Here is a 23,880-nt window from a genome sequence, read left to right on the forward strand (position 1 = left end):
CTATGTCAAGGACAGGTCATCCTTACTAAACCTGATGGATTTTACTGAAAAGATCATCAAAGGAATGGATGAAGGCAAGATGGTACACACTGCATATTTCGACCTGGCCAAAGCTTTTGACAATTCCCCACTCAAGCATAGTAGAAAAGCAAAATAAAGTGGGAATAACCCCCTATGCCATCTGCTGGATTGCCAACTGGCTCACAGACAGGATGCAGGCAATCAAAATTGGGGAGTTCCACAAAGAGACCAGTCACTAGTGGAATGCCCCCAAGGTTCTGTGCTGGGACTTCTCCTGTTTGGCTTCTACTTTTCTGAAGTAAAAGCTAATACTAAGGGGGTCTGGCTAAGTTTGCAGATGAATTTAAGCTAGCAGCAGTCATTGAATTCTCAAATAAATAACTGGTGCCAAAATCATGGACTGAAACTAAATTATTGTATACTTTGGTAAGTCATCTGTCCTAGGAAAATACCACACAGACAATACGTCTGTAAAAACTTATGTGGACAGTGACCTAACTTTTGACCAACATGTGTCCATTGTTGTAAGAAAGTCCTTCTATACTGCACAGCTTATAACAAAGGGACCGTCTCTAAAATTAGGGATGTCATTGCCCCCCTTTACTCAATCCTCATTAGGCCAATCATTGAATATAATGCCCCTTTTGACATCCAACATTCCAGACACATGCCACAACTGGAATGTCCACAGAGATACCTTACTAAAAAGACACAGTGCCTAAACAATATGTCTTACATGGACTGACTCAAAGTTCTGTCACTATACTTGGTATCCTACAGACTGCTAAGGGGTGACTTGTATCTGTTATAAATGACATCCTCCAGCTCACTACTGATGGATTTACTGCACATCAGCAATTCAAATAACATCAGCAAAACTCAGTCTAAGTATCTGCAACATCAACAGAGCTGTTTAGTGGGACAGGTATATCTTGCAGCAGATCTATGGATGGGAAACAGAAAATTTATCTTAGGACTGCCCCATGTACTACTAATGGATAGAAGCAGCTCCTAAATGTTTTGTCCCATGCATGGGTCTCCTCAAATTATCTATGGTATGATCCCAGTTATTCTCAATAGGGGTAACATATAATTATTAACCATGGGATGGGTAAGGCCAACCTCTAACCAAACGGGATAGGTTAATTTCAGCACAAAAAGAGCAATTGGTTAGACTTAAAGTTGACAGCAAGGTCAGCTAGCCTAGTACTTACCAATGAACCTATAAAAATACTGTATAAGCAATAGGATGCAGCAAGTCAATGAGTGTGCGTTTGTGTTTGGGGGGGGGGGTGACACCTGCCTATCCTGACAAGGCCTAGTGGTGGTGTCACAGACGGCTCTGTAATTGAGCCAGCCGCTATTTTGTGCTATTCTTTTTAGATATAAATGTAGGAAATGGGCATTGAATAACCAAATAGGATGATGAATGTAAACTGGGTAACATAACTATTAATTTTCAATAAAAAATGCCACAATTCTCGAGGATGTTCTGAAAAATACAACTGATGCAGTAGTGACAACCTCACCTTTACTACCGGTAAATGTTAAATAATGAGTCTTAGCAAAATAAAACAAAGTATGATTCTAAAAACTGTCAAATCATAACAAAGCCATCCCTAATGGTCTGGCAACAGTAGTAGACAACAACTTTACTTTAATGTGCATCTGCCACAGCTGGAAATGCATACTCTGCAAATTATCTATTTCTAAAATGCATGTCAGTTTACTCTTGGGAGATCACTGCACCAATTTACATGTCACTGATCTGATCCATTACTAAATGCAATGCTGTGCCTTGCAACCTTTGAGCAAGCCATCTGAGAAGACCTGTAAAGGTGTGACTACTTACTATAAATTTCATAGGTTTTGAAAAATCTAACTATTCACAAATGTTTCAAGGACTGTCACTGTATTCTGCAGGTTACTAAGAGGTGACATCTTTGGGGTCTATAATGCAATATCCGATCCAATCCTATTTGTAAGCCTGTGCCTCAAATGCACTTCTGCGGGAGCTAACATAAGACTAAGGAACTATGCACTAAAAATAAATAATAATACATTACAAACACCTTCCAAGATTATAGAATAAGAGTCATTAACTTCCTTCTCAAGTAATTTTGATAGGTACATGGGAAGTATAAATATTTACTTGGGTTTATTTCAATCAACTTTCTTTATTTAAGAAAATAAATGTATTAACAGTTTTGAACATCAACTTAAAACATCAATTTCAAATCACAAAAAAAAAAAAACATATTAACAAGACAAAATAACTGAAAGCTCACAGGTAAAGTCAATTTTTGTAAACAATTCCTTCTCTGGATGTACTGATGTATGGAATATAAACTCAGCTAATACTCTCCAATACATTACTCTCTGTATTATTTTGACACAGGTATAGCAGTTAATTTCTAATACAGCAGGAAGCCAACATTCAAGTCATTTTGTGTTCCAAGTACCACCAACCAAATCGCTATGTCATGTTTTAATAAGAATGCTGTGTCAATAACCCTTTTGCTTAGTATATGAAACAGGAACAAGTTAGATATCCAAGCTGTAATATAACAGTCAGGATGCCCGTTTTCTTAAATACCTTTGTTGTGACTTTTCTTTTACAGCCTTAGCCTGAGGGGTCTAAAAACACTTGCACCTTCTCATGACAGTCTTTTTTGCCACTGTGATAAACAAGTAAAACAACATTCTCTAACGTTTTACTCTTGCCAAATAATCATTGTATCCCAGTAAAAACTACATATGAGTGAAATATAAAAGTTGAAAAAATAATTTTTTCAAGAGGTCCTGCAAATGATTCCTGACGCCTAACAAGTCAGAATACGTCTAGAAAATGTGCTCTCAGGTTCTGCATTCATTCCTGCAATGGCAGTAAATGTCATCTGCTTGCAGAGACATATGGTTAACCTAAGCTAGAGTTTAGAGCTACCTGTGAAGACATTTCTACATGAACAATTTCCTGGCCTTGGTGGCATATCTAGTTAGATAAGAAATTGCAGCTCACCTCTACTCAGACTTCCTCCTTCTTCTTTCCTGGCTATCTGATTCAAGTCTCTAAACCTTACCATTGTCTCAGTTGTGGGTTGTTACTTATTTGGCAGTTCCAAAATTCTCAATGTGAGGGCCATAGCTATTACTCTACAGCAATCTATTTTCCATGTATGCCTTAAGTTGAAATTTCCCTGACTTGTTCCCAGTCAGTCCACCCGTTATATTTGTTCCCTAAACATAGTCTGTAGCTCTTCATTTTCCATAACTGTAAACCTACTTCTGTTGCTGACCTTGTCATAATATAATGTATAGGTAGCAAGGAAATTTAATTCCAGGGAATACTTCCTACAGTTTGTTCAGCCAAACGGCTACTCAACCTAGTCACTAAATTCATTAGCAGAATGCAGTAATCATTTTTTGGTTTCTGCTGTTGCTCTTTGTTCTCTATTTTCAAAGCAATGCCCAAAATGTCTGGAAAGATTTTAAGTTAGACCCATTCTGCCATAGAGACACCTGAGTGCTTTCTACAACCTCCTCTGCTATTTGCATTTTATTTCACTCCAAGCCTCGGAGCTGTTCCAGAGCCAGCTCATGGATATATGAAGGACAACCTATGCATCAGCAAATACTTTCACTCTTGATGGCAGGAGGAGTTTCAAAGTTCTGGAAACAGGAGGCAAAAGTAAATTCCTTGAGACTTACATAACCTGGACAGCAATTAAGAACTAAGCTCTCTTGTGTCTTGTGGTTGTGAAATAGTCATTTGTAGTGAATACTCTTATCGACCTGGTTCATATGTGGCTACTACGCACACAGTCTATAAGGAGCCTAACCCAAATTCAAAAAATTGATCCTGAGCACTGTCTGGTTAAGTGACTTACTCAAGGTTACACAGTAGGCATGTTTCTGTATTGCACTGACAATTTGCTCTGCAGTGTTACATGATTCCAGGTGCATTATGAAGTGCATTAGATTTCTGGGTCCAGCATTGTCACCTAGCATGAAAATGCTGTGGGTTCCTTTTATGTTAACACATCATTTAGTGCATACACTGCAGACATCTCTGTCCTTCCATCCTCATAGGGACGACAATGCCTCACACTTTCTTCCTACAAGTCTCATCTTCTGTATCCACTTGTCATTCTTGCATTAATTTGATATTGGATTCCAGTTTAGTCACCTTCTCCTCAAACAGTTTATTCTCTTGCTCCAAGGGGTGAAACAGCATCGGGAAGTTCCGGCAAAACTTCACCCACTTCTGCATTTCTGAACAGGATTTTAGTCACAAACCCATCTAATTTCTCATTCATCTTTTGAATCTCCAACAAGATCATGACCAGTGAAGCATTAGGTGGTTTGTCTTTTCATACCTGGCTCGACAGTGCATCATCAGACATTTCCCAGGTAGAGGAATTTACCATGTGATCTTTGGACAGTACTCTTATGCAGATGTAGCTTTACTTTGATCTTTACACTTCCGTCTCTTGCCAGATTCAGATATTAACTATGGTAATTCTAAATTTCTTAATAATAAAATTCAGCAGATTACGGCCTTAAACGGATTTTATATCTTGAACTGTGGGAGGAACAAGGAGAAGCTCTGACCATTTCCTCAGAGATCCATACCAGAAGTCCCCTGTGGCTGGTCAGCAATTAAACGTGTTGAAAGCGAGAAGGTCATAAGCTTGACAACTGAGCCTATGAACATAAAAAAAAGAAAATTCAAGACACCTAACTGCCTATAAATCCAAAGACACAATGATAATACAGCATAATAATACCTCTCTTAAGTCAGTTCCAGGACAAACAGGACTGATATTAGTTGTAGCAATAAGCAGCTGCATAACAGCAACAAAGCCAGAGAAAAAAATATCTGTTTACTGTTATTATTAGAAATGCCCCATCAAATTAAAATGGCAAGATACTCCATAGTTGTATTATTGTGAAATAACATGACTTTCATGTTCTGTTTTGATACATCACTAGAGTACCACATTATAACAGGTCTTATGATAATTAAGTAGAAAATTCCAACAGAAGACCAGCCTGAAGGAACTCTCACTGCAACACTAAAGAACATTAAAGTCCAGCTGCCTCTCTAAAGAAAAACATTCAACTTCTACATAACAAGCAGTAATACTGAGAAAAAGTTAGGCTATGCCATTTTTTAAAACAAAACTGTCTAAAAATTGAACAAATTTTTTCTACAAAAGAAATGGCTAATCTCTTGAATATTTCATGGGAAACCAAGGTGTGCATCATAAATGCAGGTGCTTGTCAATATCTCTGCAAACTACAAGTGCTACAATAAAAATGCACCTAAACAACACTGCAATTTCACATTCAACACCGTCACTTTATGTCACAACTCATAAAAAACTCAGAAGTCTGCCAACAGTTGTAAACACTTACCATTTTCCCCAATGCTTCCTCTCTAAGGAAATACAACTACTAAACACACCATTCATGCCATGGTATAACAGCAATAATCCATGGCATATGTTTTAGTCATGATGGAATCTAATCCTTTCTAGCCAGATCACTTTTTACCTTGGGCTTTAGAACATGGCCAGAAAGAAGAAAATCTCAGCATAACTCACACTCCTGCCAAAGATTACTACTTAAGAAACACGTCTGGTCACATCTTTTTGTGTAGTAGCACAATTTATTTTGCAACACTACCTTCCCTGTGACAGAAAAATGACAATTTAAAATCAGTGTTATAATTAGAGAACAATGAACAAATGGATTGTCTGCTTCTTTCTAAAGAGTAAGTGGGATGCACACATGACAATGTAATAATGAGCATAAATTACTGCTCCTGTTGTCTGTCAATCATCAACCCACCTCCTAACCAATTGGCTCATTTGCTCCCCATCACCAAGGTGAAGGTCAACCAGGAGGTGCCATCACTAAGAAAGCCATCAAAGATCATTCAAGAGTTTTTTCTTATTTTCAGTCCTATCCCCCAGAAGCCTTCAGCCAAGTGCCAAGGATGGATGTGCAGTGGGCTGACTGCAGAGGACATATGTTCATTTCTGCAAGGTGTATTCCCTTCAAGCAGCCCTGCCTCCCTCACAAAGGAAAACTGGTGGTTTTCCCAGTCTCCACTAGCTAAACTGCATTGACCCTGTGTACTCTCGGATGCATGCAACCTTCCCCACTCTCTGAGGGGGTGAGCAGGACATTCCCCTTCCCTCCTTCTTCTTCCTAATTGGCTTCTCCAGTGTTGGGCCACTAATCAAATGCTGATAACCTGAGTCACAGTCAAGGTTCCATTCTTCTGTAACCATAGCCAGGCTAAATTTCTCTCTAATTTTACAAAGGTGACACACTAAGAAGAGCAATGTCCTGGCAGCTATTCTGCTGCCATGTTACAACTCACAAAGACGTTCTTTAATGGCAAATGGTGCAACAAACTGAACTAATTTCTTAATGGAAGATGTGGTCTTCTTTTGAAATATTACCTGTCGGAACATTTCAGGGAAGTCATAGACATAAGTTGTTCCCAAAGTCTGTGCTTGGAATCTTTTGGACTGAAGCAGGTCCTTGGTGACATAAGGGGTGTTGATAAGCATTCCATGTAAGGGTCCCTGTTTATCTCCATAAGCCTGGAACATGATCTGTGAAGCAATGAACAACAGTGAAAAGTTCAGTAAAGATAACCATAACTGCTTTTTTTCTTCATAAGAATATTACATATTCCAACATCTTCTCTAAGAAAAACATAAACATATACCTTACTGGTGGACAAGCACCATACGAGCCATCCAGTTTGCTTAATTCTTCTTAACTACATTCACAACACAGGCAGAAAAGCTTTGGAGTGTCACAACCCCTTCACACTTGATTTTTATTTTTTCCCGCAACACATTACAATATTTGTGTGTGCTCTCTACCTATTTCATTACTTTAATACAGTTGTTCTTGTATATATTTTATTTACTGCATTTCATCTGAGTACCCTCTTCATATTTCACTAAACATAATTATCTGTTGGCTTCCTGTAACATAGCCTGAACACAGTCTTGCCTGCTATTCTTCATGATCACAACTGCTCAGTGTTTTCATGTATCACTGTTTACGGAGTCATATGCTCTGTGATGCCTTTTTTAAAACTCTGTACTGTGTTTACTGTTTTGCATTATCTACCTTTTGAGCTGGGTTATTGGCGAAAAGGATCCACAAGCATCAGTCCAGCTAACTGGTAAACAAAAAAACTGAACAAATAAATTAAATTAAAGACCGATGCACTACCATAACCATGCAAAGACCAAGCTTGTAAAAACAAAAAACTTTTTCAGTAAATTTTCACCCCATGGATAAACACGTTATTTAAACATTCATTTCTTTTGTCACTACATTACATGAAATAGCACCGTCTGCATCTGTAGTCACACACCTCCTGCTAACGCAGCAGTTCAAAGACCAACCAACCTCAACAGCAGCAGTGCCACACAGTGTGTAGACAACAGCTTTGGTTTAAGAAGTCTAAGACACTGCAGGACCAGCTGAAAGAAGAAAACCAGAATGATCCAAGAGATCGTTCTTATCATACCCTATCTTACATGCCTTTCACGGACTGTGAGTGTAACACAGCAAAATATGTTGTGTACCTGAGAGGAGGACTGCTGGTGTATGGGGTTCTGCCACATTTTTGGCTTAAACTACCTTCTGTTACGCAGCAGCAAGCAGAAACACAGGAAAAGTTAATCATGGGTTAGGGATGTCTGAACTACAGTTTCCAATTATTCCTACGCTATGGGCTCATTTCAGTTGCTCACAACACACAACACAGCAAAGCCCAGTACAAAACACAGCCTTTTAAACAGTAACATCATTTCTTCAGAATGCAGAGGTGACGAGAATTTCTCCAGCATATGGCAGTTTTAATCATAAACTGTAGAACTATCAGGTTTCCATTTATTAGCAAAAAGAGCCCATTCTCCTGTCAGGCCCATAAGTAGCATGATATAGCAATCACCAGTGCTTGAAGAGACATACCCCAGCCAATCTTACATTCAAAAGCTTCCCAAGAAATTAGCACATTCTAGTTGATGGATGAAATCTAGCACTCCTTGGTTCTAAGGAGACCACACTGGACAAAATACTTATCTTCTTTTCTACTTCGCTCCCTAAATTAACTCTCTCTCTCTCTCTCACTACAGTTCCACCCTGCCTTAACTTTTTATATCTTCTGGAAGCCCTTAACCCTTTCAGTTCCAGCATCTAATTTGTCAAATTTGGAAAAGGGTAAATGTCATATTCTGTACACCGAAGGGCAACAAATGTGAGATGATTTTCTGGACAATATAAGAAGTGCTATTTTGTGATGGGGAGTGGCACTTGGTATTACACTGTCCAACATGCAGGTGCACATTGTGTGGTATAAGATCACATTTACATGAGAACTCCATTAAAAAATCTCAACTGTGTGATAGATGACCATTTCTAGCACACTTCCCAAAATGACAGGACTGTTTCAGAGGTTCTACATGATGTGTGTGTGTGTGGGGGGGAGGGATTTGAGCCCTTTTTTTTTTTTTTTTTTTTTTTTTTTTACATAAATAGTCTGAAGATGGTATTAAGAAGGTATGGTGCATTAAAATGGATGAACCAGCAAGATTTAAATGTGGAGGATGCACCACATGTGGAGTTTATTTTGGCAAAAGAGGGGGAAAGGACTGAATGCTTTGGGGGTAATTAAGGAAGTATGGTCACTGGGGAAAAAATGTAGAGTGGTGGCTTTTTTTAAGTATTCAATGGTAAAAGGAGAATATGTTATAGGGATCAGTCTCAGTAAGGTATTATGTGTTAATTATGGAGGCATTTACAAGTATGTAAGGGAGTGGTAAGCACTAGGTAGCCTATCTACCACAAGAGGACTAGTTTCTGGCCCAGAAATTGTATTTTATTGGCCGTCTGTGCAGTTTTTCCATCTCTTTCAACTTTCTGGATTAAAAGCCTGCATTTGCGCTTGTTTCTCGCCTTTCCTGTATGTAGTCTAGTCCAGACACAGATTTGCTGTATCCAAGATGGTCTCTAAGCGTCTGAGCGGTGCCAAAAAGTCGGCTCTTTCTTTCCCTTAGATCTGCTAGTTCTCTCCTCTCCTGCACTTTTACTAGCTTATTAGTCTAGCACTTTACCAGACTTCTTGTAGTAATTATTGTAGAACACAAAAGTGCTACCAGCTAAAGCACTACAAGGAAACAGCTCCAGTACTTATTATTAATGCCCACCCCTCCAGGCATGTTAAAGGTCAGTTCCCTGTGCTTTCTCCTATTAACCTGGTGAACTTGGGCATCCTGAGGCAATGTAGCAACTGCCTCATGTACACTGACAGCCCTCTCCTCTTACCTCCCAACACTCAGACTTGAGAGAGATGCACTTATACATCCAAATTGGAAGCCACGCACTCTCCAGCCAAAACCGGAATAGCTGGTCAAGAGGAGAAGGTCAACATTTGCACCACACCACATGGAACACACAGCCCTCCAGAACACAAACATTCACATAAAAACACAAACCACACCCACCTTCACGGAGGCTCTAAATAAAAATCTACCCAAACAGCAGAGGCCTCCAAGGCAGTAATGCACTCAATCACCACAACACAACACTATTCACAAGACACATAACTCTCCCAAACAGTGTGCCACTCAACCAAAGCCCCTAAGGCAAAACAGCATGCCCAACACATTAGTCATAGGTGACTTGATAGTGAGGCACATTGACGTCCCACTCAGTAGGTTGAATAAGGAGAAAATAACAGTCAGCTGCATGTCAGGTGTCAGGATCAGCCACATAACGCATGCACTCAGGTCCCTCAACAACAGGTACAGATATGACTCTGTCATTGTACATGTGGGTCTGAATGACCTGAGACATACATCCCTGAACTACATGAAAAGAGACATGGAGGAGCTCTCGTATTCTGTAGCCCAGGCAGGTATGACCATAGCCCTGAGCAGCATCCTACCATCACCCAGAATGACACCACAATACAAGCAAAAAATGATTGATTTCAAAAACTGATTTGATGTCATTCCAAGGGGATCCAGTATCTGTTTGCCTGGGATGACATGACTGACAGACCTCGATGCTTTGCTAGAGATGGCCTGAATCTGTCACCCCTGGGCTTCTGAATACTGGCCAAGGCTCTTGCCACCCGTATAGTGTCTTTTTTAGGTTGTGTTCCAAAGACCAAATTACCACCATAACAGCTACAAACAAATGCAATCTGAGGATCATGCTGCTCAGTGCTAGAAGTCTAAATATCAAAATGCGCTCGCTCGAAGTACTCCTTAAAATGGAGAACATCGACATTTGTGCTGTAACAGAGACCTGGGTTCAAAGCAGCAGAAAGCACCCCTGCACTACCACGCTATAACTCATTCCACACCTTTTGGACCCAGAACTAAGACCGAAGCTCCAAAGACGGTGGTGTTTCCATATTCATAAAGGATGCGCACACCTCAAGACTGGTAGCTCAACATAATGCATCAGAGATACTTCAGGTGCAGCTAACATTAGGTAAGACAGCGATTCAGGTCGTAGCCTGCTATAGGTCCCCAACCATGTCCCAAGACTCACACTCCACGTTCCTAAGCACCCTGGAGAATATTAGGGTCCAACCTAACACTCTCATTACTGGGCAACTTCAACTACCCCTCCATTAACTGGGAAAACTACTCATGTAACAATACCCTTGCCCAACATTTCCTGGAATTAATCAATTCTAATGCCTTGGACCAGCTCGTTCTTATCCACACTAGAGGTTGCAACATCCTTGATGTAGTCATTACTAACATGGGTGACCATTGCTCTACACCAATAGTCAACTCCTCCCTGGTTAGATCTGACCACAAACTAATCACCTTGGAAATCCACATCCCTCCCACCACCCCTGCAAAGGTAACCACCATGGAAAACTTCTCCAAAACTAACTTTGGGCTCCTAAAAACAGAGGTGGCTAAATTCACAGCACCCATGCAAATGCAGAATAGCTGCATGACCGCCGAATCATACACCAATGCACTGTATGAACACGTACACAAATGCATGGATCTCGCCATACCCAAAAGAACCAAGACGCTCTCCTACAAAAAAAGGAAGCCAATCTGGCGGTCCACTGCCATAAACAAACTCTACAAGAGAAGGAAAAATCTGATGCAGAATAAGGTGAAGTCCTAAGACTGGAAAAACTCCCTTATCAGCCTCAACTAAAGTTGAGATCCCTCATCAAATCCTCTAAAGCTAGCAATGAAAATAGAATTGCAGCAGAAAGTAAAGACAACCACAAGGCCTTCTATAGTAATGTAAAGAATATCCATGGCAATACCCAGATTTGCTCTGAGCTACTGCACAATGGTACCTCCTATACCGAGTCAACAAATATTGCCATTACACTGGCTGAAAGATTCAGTGCCAGCTTTACCCCCCCCCCCCCAAGGACCAATCACAATGCCAGCAGATTGCCAGGCACTCAGTATTACTGCTGCACAGGTTAAAACAGCACTGTCCAAGGCCAAGAATACAGCTTCTATGAGACCTGACAATATCCCTGGCTGTGTTCTACATGAACTACAGAGTGAACTGACACCACACCTGTGTGCCCTGTTCAATCAGAGCCTCACCTCAGGCTTTGTCGCTACCAAATGGCGCACTGCTACAGTCATCCCTCTCCACAAAGGAGGAGCGGCTACAGACCCTGGGAACTATCACTCAATTAGCCTGATGAGTCTGACATACAAAGCTATGGAACACATCATCATGGACCTAATAAACAAGGATATAGGGAATCTCCAAACTCTGGATCCCACACAGTTTGGTTTTGTGAAGGGTAGATCATGCCTGCTCAACCTGGTCGACTTCTGTGAGTCAGTCACCAGAGATGTGGATGAAGGCAAGGTGGTTCGTACAGCCTACCTTGATCTGGCCAAGGCCTTTGATACCATTCCCCATTCGGGAATCATAGAAAAACTCACTAAGCTAGGCATCAACCACTATATCTCTAGGTGGGTTGCAAACTGGCTCACAGATAGAACCCACAGTGTAAAAGTAGCTGACTCCAGGTTAGACTGCTGACCAGTCACGACTGGAATCCCACAGGGTTCGGTCCTGGGTCCTCTCCTGTTTGGTATCTACTTCTCTGAAGTCCAGGCCAACACGAAGGGGTTCTTGCTGATAAAGTTTGCAGATGATTGCAAGTTGGGAGCTATTTTTAACTCCCCAAGTGATGCTGACATCCTGCAGAAAGGCCTCACTGAAATCAACAACTGGTGTCAGAACCATGCCCTTAAGCTCAATGCCAAAAAAATGTGTCGTCATCCCCTTTGGAAAAAACTCAGTTCCCATGAATTACCACATCGATGGTAGTCCACTGAACACAGAAGGCATTATAAGATATCTGGGAACACAGGTTGACAGCAACCTCTCTTTTGACCACCACATTGCCACTGTGGTCAGAAAGTCTTTCTATGTGGCACATCTCATTACTAAGGGTTTTGCATCCAGGAAGAAAGACGTCATTGTCTCCTTCTACTCTTCCCTCATTAGACCAGTCAGGGAGTACAATGCCCCATTTGGCACATACCTCACTAGACCTGCAACAACTGGAGAGGCCACAAAAGTACCTCACAAAGATGATCCGAGGCCTTAAACAGTTGTCTTATATGGACAGACACAAATAACTCCAACTATTCTGTGTCTCATATCGCCTACTTAGAGGCAATCTCTGCTTGACTTACAAAGCCATGTCTGACCCAGCTCTGTTAGAAATGTTACATTTAAAGAAATCCCAATCTCTCCACACCACACGCTCCAGAGACCTCAACCTCATTACCACAATCAACAGAACATGCTGGAGGGGACAGGTTCATAACCCAGAGACTGCCCTTACTATGGAATAGACTTCCTATACATGTCAAACAGAGCACCTCACTGGCCCTCTTCAAGAGAAATTTTGATGAATGGATGGGAAATAGAAAATTCACCCCGGGGATTTACTCCAGTGGTTCTACTCAACAGAGGTACAGGGAACTTATGTCGGGTGGCACGATGTCAGGGTAATCCTATAGGCTAGTCTTGTAAAGGCTCCAGGGCCATTAGCCTAGTACACACCTATGAACCGATGTAACTGGAAATAAAAAAAAAAAAAAAAAAAAAAAGAAAGTAGCTGCTTAAAGGTAGCACATTGCATTTACGAAGACAAAAAAAGCATTGTGGTTAGAGAACTTTAACTATGGAGCAAGGAATGAAAATAAATCAGGGTTAAGATGTAAAGTTAGAGAACATTAATTTGAAAGAAGCCGAGTTATTAAGTGGTGCTGATGAGAAAGTGATATATATCATAGGAAGTACAAGAAAGTGACTGATTTTAACAACTGCAAGAAATTATACTAGTATGAAAGCACGTTTATAGCATTATCTAATCACAATGTGAAAAGGTGTATTTTGAAAAGGTAAGTATTAAGAAGCATGAGGTCAAGAATTAGTAAAGTAAGCCAGCTGCTGTTAGGAGGAGGTACTACAGACATTTGCAGAAATTATAATAAAAGCATGGGCTGCATTCATAAAGGTGCACAGCTGTGTAAACACAATGTATCGTTTTGCTACACAGCAAGCACAGTTACACAATGATCCTCAACCATGAGGACGTATAGCAATGTGAAGGGATTGTCCCTGATGGTGAGATGAATGCTAATGAGGCATTCTAAGGGGGAGAGGCATATGCTAATTAGCCATGTGGTCACTCACAGAAACAGTCTCCAGGAAGGCATCTACATGGCTGAGGTACTCAGAAAAGTGCTCAACCATATAGTTAGGCACAGCCATCACCACCACATCACATTAAAAAACTCTGCCAAAAGGTCATAATGAATCTATTAATACAAATATAAAGTGCATAATGGCACCAAGAACAAAACTGGGAGCAGCAGGTGAGGAGATGCACCAGACCACAAGGCATGTATGTGTAAAGTGTTGTACTAGCACCAACATTACTACAGGATGGGGATGTATACTAAACCACCAGGGCTTACTTTATTTGCTATGATGGCACCAATGTTACAACAGGGATTGGTAGGGTGGGGGAACTACAGGACACCAGGGAATGCTTTAAGTGCTATGCTGCTACAATGTTACTACAGGGATCAGGGAGGTGGGGGGCACACTACACACTAGGGATTCAACTTTAATGGCACCAATGGTAGTACAGGGATCAGAGGTGAGGCAAAGCAATGGACACCAGGCATAAAGTGGAAGGGTGGAGGTGAACCAGTAGAACAGCAGGGATGACTCTTTAAAGTGCTGTAATGAAATTATAATGGGAGAGCAGGTGGAGGGATACACTAGATCACCATGGCCTAATACATACTTGCCGTAATGGCAATAAAGTATTAAAGTGTTGGAGGGAACCATGGGAGGTACAAGGATTGTGGTGTGTGTGACAGTGACTGGAGGGGGAGTTTATTGCCTACATGAGCAGCCTGTTATGACCGTGACTTGCAGATCAGCCATAACTGATCCAGGTATGTTAATAAGGTACATAAGGAAAGGTGGTAGAATGCAGAAGTTCAGGACGTCACCAAAAGAAAGAAGTGGTGCAGTAAAAAGTTGGAGATGGAAAAGATGGGCTAGGCTAAGAAGGAATCCTGGTTGACTAACAAAGAGGCCAACAGAGAAATTCCAAGGCATCAGAGGCACTCTACCAGCTTCTCAAACGTGATTCAGTAGATGCCACAAAGAAACTCTATTGGGTTGCAAGGCAAAGATAGAAAGATAATGATGACAGTCAGGCACCCGTCATAAGGCATGCCAGCAACAACCTGCTCACCAGCCCACAGGAAATTATAGAAAGATGGAAGGAGTACTTTCAACAACTTCTGAAAGAAGAAAATCCCACACGTGTTGTACTGCCCTAGTCACAGCCTATGATGAAAGAAGAGAAGAATGCCATTCTAGAAGAAGTAAGAAAAGTGCTAAGAAAAATGAAGTCAGAGAAAGCAACAGGCTTGGATGAAGTCACAGCAGATATGATCAAGATGTTGGGTGAGATGGAGAGAAATGGCTCCTGTATGGAGAGAAAGGCGTACCCAAGATGACTGGAGAATAAGCATACTAGTGCCAGTGTCCAAGAACAAAGGGACATCCACAACTGTGGCCAGTACAGAGGTATCAAAGTCCTGTCACACTACATGAAAGTTCTGGAGGGGGTAATTCAAAAATGAATATGCAGCACAGTAGAAAGTAAGATGGGACATGAGTATTTCAGATTCAGATCAGGATGCAGCAGAGACGGACCGTTGTTGTTTACAGTGAGACAGACAATTATGAAAAAGGTAGAGATGAAGAAAAAGTCCAACTGGGCATTCCTAGACTTGTAGGAAGCATATGACAAGGTCCCAAGAAAACTGATATGGGTAGACCTCCCATCACTTGAAGTCTCAGAAACATTGATAGAATTAGTGCAAGCTATGTACAAGGACCCAATAACTCAAGTCTGAATACTGTTCAGTCTCACAGGGGGGGTTACCAGTAGGAGTAAGTGTGCATCAGGGCTCATCTTTGTGCCCACTACTACATGTACTAATGATGGAGAGAGAGATCAACAAAGTTGTTGTATGCAGATGATTTGGCATTACAGGCAGACTCTATGCAAGAACTTCAGCAAATGATAGGAGAATGGAATGGAAAGCTTGAAGGCACATGGGATGAAACTGAGTATGGATAACACAGTTGTAATGGCAGCAAATGGGGGAAATCAGAAAAAAGATGAGAACTTAAATAGAAGGGAAAACAGGTTAACAGCTTCGGGTATCTGGGAGGGTTGTTTAAGGAGAAGGGAAGTATGAATGAGGAGGTCAAAGCTAAAATCAGAGGGGCTGCAGCCAACTGACACAGAGCGTCAGGGATAGTGTACGACAGAAAAATGTCAAAGAGGCTGAAAAGTAAGATAAACCAAACACTGGTGGGACCAGTACTATTGTATGTACAGAAACCTGGTCAGTAAAGGCAAAGCAGTTGAGGATGCTAGAGGTGATGGAGATGAAGTGGCTGAAATGAGTGGTAAGATGCACATTGTAGGACAGGTGAAGAAATGAAGACATCAGAGCAGAGGCCAAAGGAGCATTAATTGCAGAGAAGATCAAAGATAACAGATTACGGTGGTTTGGTCATACGTGCAGTGAAGCATAGGACAATTTGGTGAATAAGATTTGGAACAGGGAGGAATACAGCAAGCGGAAATGAGGGCATCCAGCAAAGAGATGGATGGACAGTGTGAGAGAAGACCTGTGACAGTCAGGCATGACTTTCAAAGAAGGTAGGAGAGTGGCATTGAATCAAGAGACATCGGAACAGTTGACAACATCCTGAACCCATGTAGAAAAAATGTGAAAAAAGGGGGTCGATGATGATAGGAAGTATGATTAAAGAAAAGGAGAGGAGGAGGTACAAAAAAATCTGTAGTTAGTTGAAATGACATGGAAAATCTGAATTGGGAGGTGTGAGGTGGTCCTGTGCAACAACATGTGAGACAATAACCTATAATACAGATTAAATGTGGGTTACTCAAAGATGAAAAGTATTAAAGGAAAATTTGATAAATGCATTTTATTTTTCTAATCAATAAACATGGGAGTTGTGCTTTATTTTTACTCATTTTTATATAGATTACTGTGTGTAATTTTTAACTGATGACATTGATGAAGTTTGCTAACTTAGTAAACGAAAGCGCTAACTTTTACATTTTACTTGGTTCAGTGTGGTTTTTCCTTCATTTTTGTTTCAGTTCAACTGATGACATTTTGTTTCATTGATAAGCAGACATTCTGATTATGCTATTTGGTGTGATTTTGTTGCTTAATAAAGCCCATGCTCTTCCTCCAATAAATGCCATAGGATTATTAACATTCATCTGAGCTACTACTGAATCAGGTAACTGGGAACTCAGGTTAACATCTCTTCTGAGGGACACCTCCTCAGGAGTGCTGCATCACTTCCACCCCTAATGCTGCACATTCATTTCGGTACTGGAACAAAAAAACAGGCACTTATGTGTGAGAGCAGAATGCATAGACTCCTGAATTGCCTGAATTAGAAGCACATATACTAGTAGCTGAACTACTAAATAACCTGAGCACTACATAAACAAACCAGAGTAAGAAGAAGAGTAGCAAAGTGCTGTTGGGGGGAAGGGGGCTAGATCTAATGAGTAGTAAGGCACAGTACTTGGCAAAAGCTGGAGGTAACAAATGGTATCATGCCTAGGCAACAAGCTCAAGTCAGTGAGAGCTGATGCCTTTCCACTCAGTGCACATGGCAATATGAGCACCTGCTTCATGGGTGTAATGTAGTGTAACAACACAGCTATGCCTAACTGAAATATGGATGATCAATGCAGATTTATTAGACCAACCTGTGCATCAGTTAAAGGGGGGTGGGGGTGTCCTGTCAGCAGAAGCCACAAATGTTTTTTTTTTTTTTTTTTTGTTGCTCTTCAATGTCTTTGTTGCAAAGTGTTGGGGGGTTCAATCAACCAATCTGGCTCTGTCTAATGCAGCTGGTATTGCATTTGCATGCAAACTACAATTAAAAAAAATACTTTTTTTGATAACGAAAATCTGAGCTCTGTAGCTTGGAGGGGCATGGATCTAACTTCAATATGGAGATGACTACAAGCCATCAGCTTATTACACTCAAGTTTTTTTTTTATTTTGCTGTTTAATGGAACAGCCTGGGGTGGTGGTTGTAGATCTAACTGTAATGCACTGATAGCTACAATACAGCCACTGGCTTATTACACTAAAGTTTTTTTTTTTTTTTTGCTCTTCAGTGGAAGAGCTCAGTAGGGTGGATCTAACGGCTTATTACACTAAAGAGCTCGGGGAGGCATGGATCTAACCGTAATAAGCCAATGCCTTTACACTAAAGTGTTTTTTTTTTTTTTTTTTTTGCTGTGGGGGCTAAGCTACAATTCTGTTCTTCACTTGAAGAACTAAAGGGATAGGGTGCTGATTCTTGATACCTGCACTGGGCACTGGTTGAACTTTTGCACCTCTCGCCCTCATTTAGCTATGCTACTAATCTATACTCACTTTGTCTGTTGTTCTGGCCACTATTTCTTGTCATGTGTATGCTGTAGTGTTTGCTCAAGGCAATACAATAGAAACATACTGTTTGTCGACCTCCTGCACTATAGCTAACAAAAAAAAAAGAGAGCTTTTCTAAGCTATTCTGCTGGAGAGGGGCAACTGCCCTATGTGAAAAGTGTGATAGGCCAATCTGGATCTATCTTTAATGCAGTTGGTATTTCATTTGGGAAACCTGAGAGCTGTAATTCTCAGTGCGTCATCTAAACTGTAGCAACTGATTTCTACATTGTAGCAAGTAGTTTACTGCAGTTCAAAAGTAAAAAAAAACTTTTTTTGGTTAACAAAAATCTGAGTGCTTTAGCATTCCAAGCAGGCAGGGTATAAGCGGTAGCAACTGTTTGCTACAAATTTAGCAAGCAGTTTGCTACAGTTTAAAAGGTTTTTTTTTAAGTAAAACATGAGTGCCATAGCTCTCTATGCAAGCAGGCAGGGTATAAACTGTAGCAACCGTTTGCTATATTTGTAGCAAGCAGTGTGTTACAGTTTAAGAGAAATAAAAAAATATTGAAGGAGAAATGGAACCTGAATGACTGGGGGGGGCTTGCCAGTAGAAGGAATGGACTGTTTTTCTTTTTTTGCTTGAAGGGTGTAGATCAAAGCCGAGCTATAATCTTGTGAATGGCTAATTTTGCTCTTCACTGGAAGAGCTGAGGGGGTAGGGTGCTGATTCATGATACCGACACAGGGTACTGCTTAGGCAAGCTATGCTTCTACCCCCTTCTAGACCTGCTCTATCTATGCTACTGATCTGTACTCACCTTGTCTGTTGCTCTGGCCATCAGTTCTCCTCATATATATCTTGTAGTGTTTGCTCAAGGCAATACATGAGAAACATATTGTTTGTCAACCTGCAGCACTCAGATTTTATCTAACAAAAAAAAAAAGAGAGAGAGAGAGAGAGAGAGAGAGAGAGAGATTCTCCAAACTATGCTACTGGAGAGAGGCAACTGTCCTGGGCACAAAGTGCTGGAGTAGGCTCGATCATCTGATCCAGATCTGTCTTTAATACAATACCGTATTTTAAAAGCCAGTATTGCATTTGCAGACTGTAGCAACAGTTTGCTACACTTCTAGTGAGCAGTTTGCTACAGTTTAAAAGAAGAAATATTTTTTCTTCATAAAAAATGCAGAAGGATAGCTGGGGACAGGACACAGAAATTGGACGTGAATGGCTCAGGAAGAGGAAGGGGGAGGCTTGCCAGTAGAAGGAACAGTCTTTTTTTTTTTTGTTGTTTGTTTTGCTCTTCAGTGGAAGAGCTGGTGGGTGGGAATCTAAATGTAATAAGACAATGGCTACAATATTACACCAAAATGTTTTTTTTTTTTTTGTTTTGCTTTTCAATGGAAGAACTGGGGGACATGGATATAGCTGTATAAGCCAATGGCTACATTATTAGATTAAAGTATTTTTTTTTGTAGCTGGGGGGGGAATCAAAGCCAACTGGTACAATGTTGCGATCGGCTAATTACAGTGCAATGTTTTTTTATTCTTTTTTTTTTTTTTTTTTTATCTTCACTTGAGTGGGTGTAGGGCACTGGTTCATGATACTGGAAACAGGGACTGGTTGAGCCAACTATGCTTCTGATACAGATTGCTAGATGCTCACAAAATATACTTAAAAAGCCGAGTAAGCTATGGACACTGAGTTGGTATGGCAAATGGCAAGAAACTAAGAACTTCAACACTATTTTCCAAAGTGCCAGTTTAAAAAACATTCTGAATGGAAACTGGTTAATATTTTGGTTTTCTTTCCAAGTTGTATGGCAGTTCTTAAAATATTAAATAAAATATCCTAAGAATGTAACGTTTAGTTCTTGACAGCAACATGACCTGACAATGTCTTTGTTTACGTGACAGTGTATGAATGTCATGAATAGCAAATCTGAGTTAAAGTGGACACAGATTAATTCACACCTTGCTATGAAATATGTAGCTCATTAATGGAATTTTTTTTTTTGGTTTCAACAAGAAGCCAATTAAACAGAAACAGGAACACAAGGAACTTGGACATTAATTCTAAATGCCATGATTTTCCAAATACGAGTCCATAATAATTATGATCACATTCACTGTATTTGAGAACAGTTATTCAAAAGCAAATAAAGGAAGACTTTTATTCTCCTGTCCTGAGAAAGAAAGGATTCTTCTGCCGAAGGGAACATTCTCTGCTAATAAAATTATATTACTCCCTTAAGTGGATTTTCACTATTAAACAAACTTTAAGGTCTCATATGAACAGTTTACAGCAGTACCTGTGATATCACAATATATTTTGCATATACTACATTAATCTACTTCACAGCAAAGGGCCATATCTGTGGGGTTTTGGGGGGGGGGCTATTAAACAGCATTTTCTTCTGCTGTGGTGGTGGTGGGCTAACCAACCCTATTTCATTACCTCAGTTTCACAAATTGAGCTGCAATCGTTGAACTGATGCACCATCCGAACATTGAGGCTGGGGTAGCAATGTCTAATAAACTAAGGGAGTGGTTCTCCAAAGCTCATATAATCTAAAAGTCCAAAGTAAGTAAGAATAAGTTAAACACAAAGTATTTACATCTAAATATAATACATTTCAGTATACTGAAGAATTTTCAAAATGCTGCAAACATTACTGCTAGAATGACAGACAGCTAAATAGAAGTTACCTTTCCCAAATGGAGGCAACACATGCAATTCCATGAAGAGTGCAACTAAATAGGAGTACAAGTTTTTTTGCATTTCTCTTTATGTAATTAAACTGAGCACTGTGCATCACTTTGTCTTCCCAATGGCATGATCCTCCCAAACTCCAAAATACAAGGAGGACAGGGGTATAATAAAGCAAAACAGTGGGGGCATGCATTCTGATTCTTTTTTAAGTTTGGAAGCATTCGGTGAGAGACATTTTGGTATTACTTGACTTAAAGGAGTTTTCCTTTGAAAGTGGTGTTACTGAACATTCAAATGGATGAAATCTGAATACAAATGAATTTTAAGAACAAATGCTGTCAGTCTCTTTGCTGAGATGTCAATATCTACAAAAAGAGGCATCATGCTGCTATTACATAGAGAAACAGAAACAATTTCAAGCTATAAATTCAGATTAAAAACTAATAAATTATTTCTTTGCAAATTTCTTAATTAGATAAGTGTGGTGGTCTAAGGACAATTTTTAGATGTGACACAGGCCACAAGGATATAGGTAAACAACATAGCATTGAATGATCTGGGGCAAAAAGGAAACAAATACTTCATGCTTTTTTGTTCCGAAACAAAAAAACAAAACAAAAAAAAAACAGTAAAACATTACTTAATGTGGGGGGGGGGGCTTTGCCCCCCCCACACATCCCCCCCTACTTAAATATACCAACTCCAAGATCGCACTACAGTGCTGAAAAGGCAAAGTAGCAAAAGTGGCCAAACAAATTCTTTCCCAGGGAAAAAATTAGCTGAAAAGCCACTTCGCTATTTTGCCTTTTCGCACTTTACTGTTCGACAAAGACGCATTCGACAACCTGCATCGGCATAATAGGGAATATATATGTATATGTGTATATATATATATATATATATATATATATATATATATATAGAGAGAAATATATATATATATATATATATATATATATATATATATACATATATATATATATATATATATATATATGATCATACTTTCATCAACATTTCTTTTGTCAAAGTTCCAAGCAGACACCACAACATATCAAAAATACAAATGTCGATCTGCTACTACACATGCAACTCCCACAACCCCTGCTAATTATATATTCTACCTCCAAGACTGCACAAAATTGTGGGAAGTGAATATTTTCAAATCCTGAGAACTGTGCACTCTCGCACACATGTTGCCATCTGTGCAGTTGACCAAAAGCAGTCAACTAAACAGATGTCAACCATACACACTTTCGACCGAAGCATCTGCACCTATATATGTCTACATGGTTACCAATCATCTTATCCAATGCATATTTGCTTAAATCAAAACTATTTGAACAAAATTCAATGAATGTACATTTCGTCCACTACACTTGAAACACGTTTCACAGAAAAGTGTAGAAGGGTATAATTATTCACTGCTGGTATGGATAACGATCTTGTGATTGTAAAAGTTACAAGTTAATTTAGTCTAAAGCATTGTTTAGACCTTGCAAATACTCACAGTCATGTTGCAACCCTATATTTAAGAGTTTGTGCACCAGCAGAGATTCACTGTTGTGGCATTTTCTTTTTGGTTGTGCAAGTTAATATATTTAAGTAAGGTGGTTTGAAGTACCCCAAAGGCTTGCTCCCCTGCAAAAATAAAGTTTAAATGTAGCATTTGCTGTATTTGGTATTTTCAATGAAATGTGTATTCTATGAATTTTTTGATAAGTTCTGATTCAACCAAATGTGCATTCAACAAAAAGAAATATGCTCTCTCTCTCTCTCTCTCTCTCTATATATATATATATATATATATATATATATATGTATGTATATATATATATATATATATATATATATATATATATATATATATATATAGGCTGTACATCAGTTTGTCAAATGCACTTTGTACGATTTACATTTGTGCGAAAGTGCCGTTTCGTACAACGAAAAAATGAATGCCACGATGCCAAACCTTACAACAGAGAATGCAATACAGCATTTGCTGTTGTAAGGTTCGACGTTGTGATGCAGCTCGCACTACAGTGGGGATCGGGACATGTACCCTTTCCCTTACTATAGTGTGATCCAGGAGTTTGCATATTTAAGTAGCAGGGGGTGTGGGAGTGCAGGGTGGCTTGCCCCCTGGCAAACACATTTTTTTACTGTGCAAGTCATAGTAATACTGTTCCCGGAAGTGTGGTGAATGTTAAAATGCCAAGTTTTTGTGATATAAAAAAATGAGACCACAATAAATCATTTCAAAACTTTTCCCACTTTTAATGTGACCTATAACCTGTACAACTCAATTGAAAAAGAAAGAAATCTGTTAGGGGGGAAAAATATGTTGTTGTTGTGTCTTTCGGCTTTTCCTGGTTAGGGGTCGCCACAGCGGAACTCCGGTCCGCTAATGATTGGCAGTAGAATTTTACGTGCCGAGTTGCCGGCCTTGACACACAACCTTCAATGAAGGTACGCCCATTCACGCATGTCTCCACACAGAAGACGCTCTAGCTGAGACTCGAGCAAGACAACGTCTTACTGTGAGGCGACAGTGAAAAAAATATACAAAATAAAAAATGTACAATAAGCTGGTTGCATAACTGTGCACACCCCTTAAACTAATACTTTGTTGAAGCACCTTTTGATTTAATTACAGCATTCAGTCTTCTTGGGTAGGAGGCTATCAGCATGGTACTTCTTGACTTGGCAATATTCGCCCACTCTTCCTTGCAAAAGCACTCCACATCTGTCAGACTGCGAAGTCTTGTGCACAGCCCTCTTCAGGTCACCCTACAGATTTTCTACTGGATTTGGGTCTGGGCTCTGGCTGGGCCATTCTAAAACTTTAATTTTCTTCTGGTGAAGCCATTCCTTTGTTGATTTGGATGTATGCTTGGGGTCATTGTGTTGAAAGGTGAAATTCCTCTTCATGTTCAGCTTTCCAGCAGATACCTGAAGGTTTTGGGCCAAAAATGACTGGTATTTGGAACTCTTCATAATTCCCTCCACATTGACTAAAGCACCAGTTCCAGCTGAAGAAAGGC

General features: G+C 40.0%; 1 protein-coding gene across 6 annotated transcripts in view; it reads right to left on the minus strand.

The window, feature by feature from the left end:
• Window positions 1–23,880, minus strand: part of ACACA (acetyl-CoA carboxylase alpha) — a 2,143,878-nt gene that overhangs the window by 937,040 nt on the left and 1,182,958 nt on the right. For all 6 annotated transcript variants that reach the window (XM_044054575.1, XM_044054578.1, XM_044054576.1 and 3 more), the window contains one exon: window positions 6,495–6,650. In XM_044054575.1, coding sequence (XP_043910510.1) covers window positions 6,495–6,650 — 156 coding nt within the window. The remainder of the gene's footprint in view (window positions 1–6,494; window positions 6,651–23,880) is intronic.

This window comes from Protopterus annectens, chromosome 13.part0 (assembly GCF_019279795.1).
Source record: "Protopterus annectens isolate FY-2018-M chromosome 13.part0, PAN1.0, whole genome shotgun sequence".
NCBI lineage: Eukaryota > Metazoa > Chordata > Ceratodontiformes > Protopteridae > Protopterus > Protopterus annectens.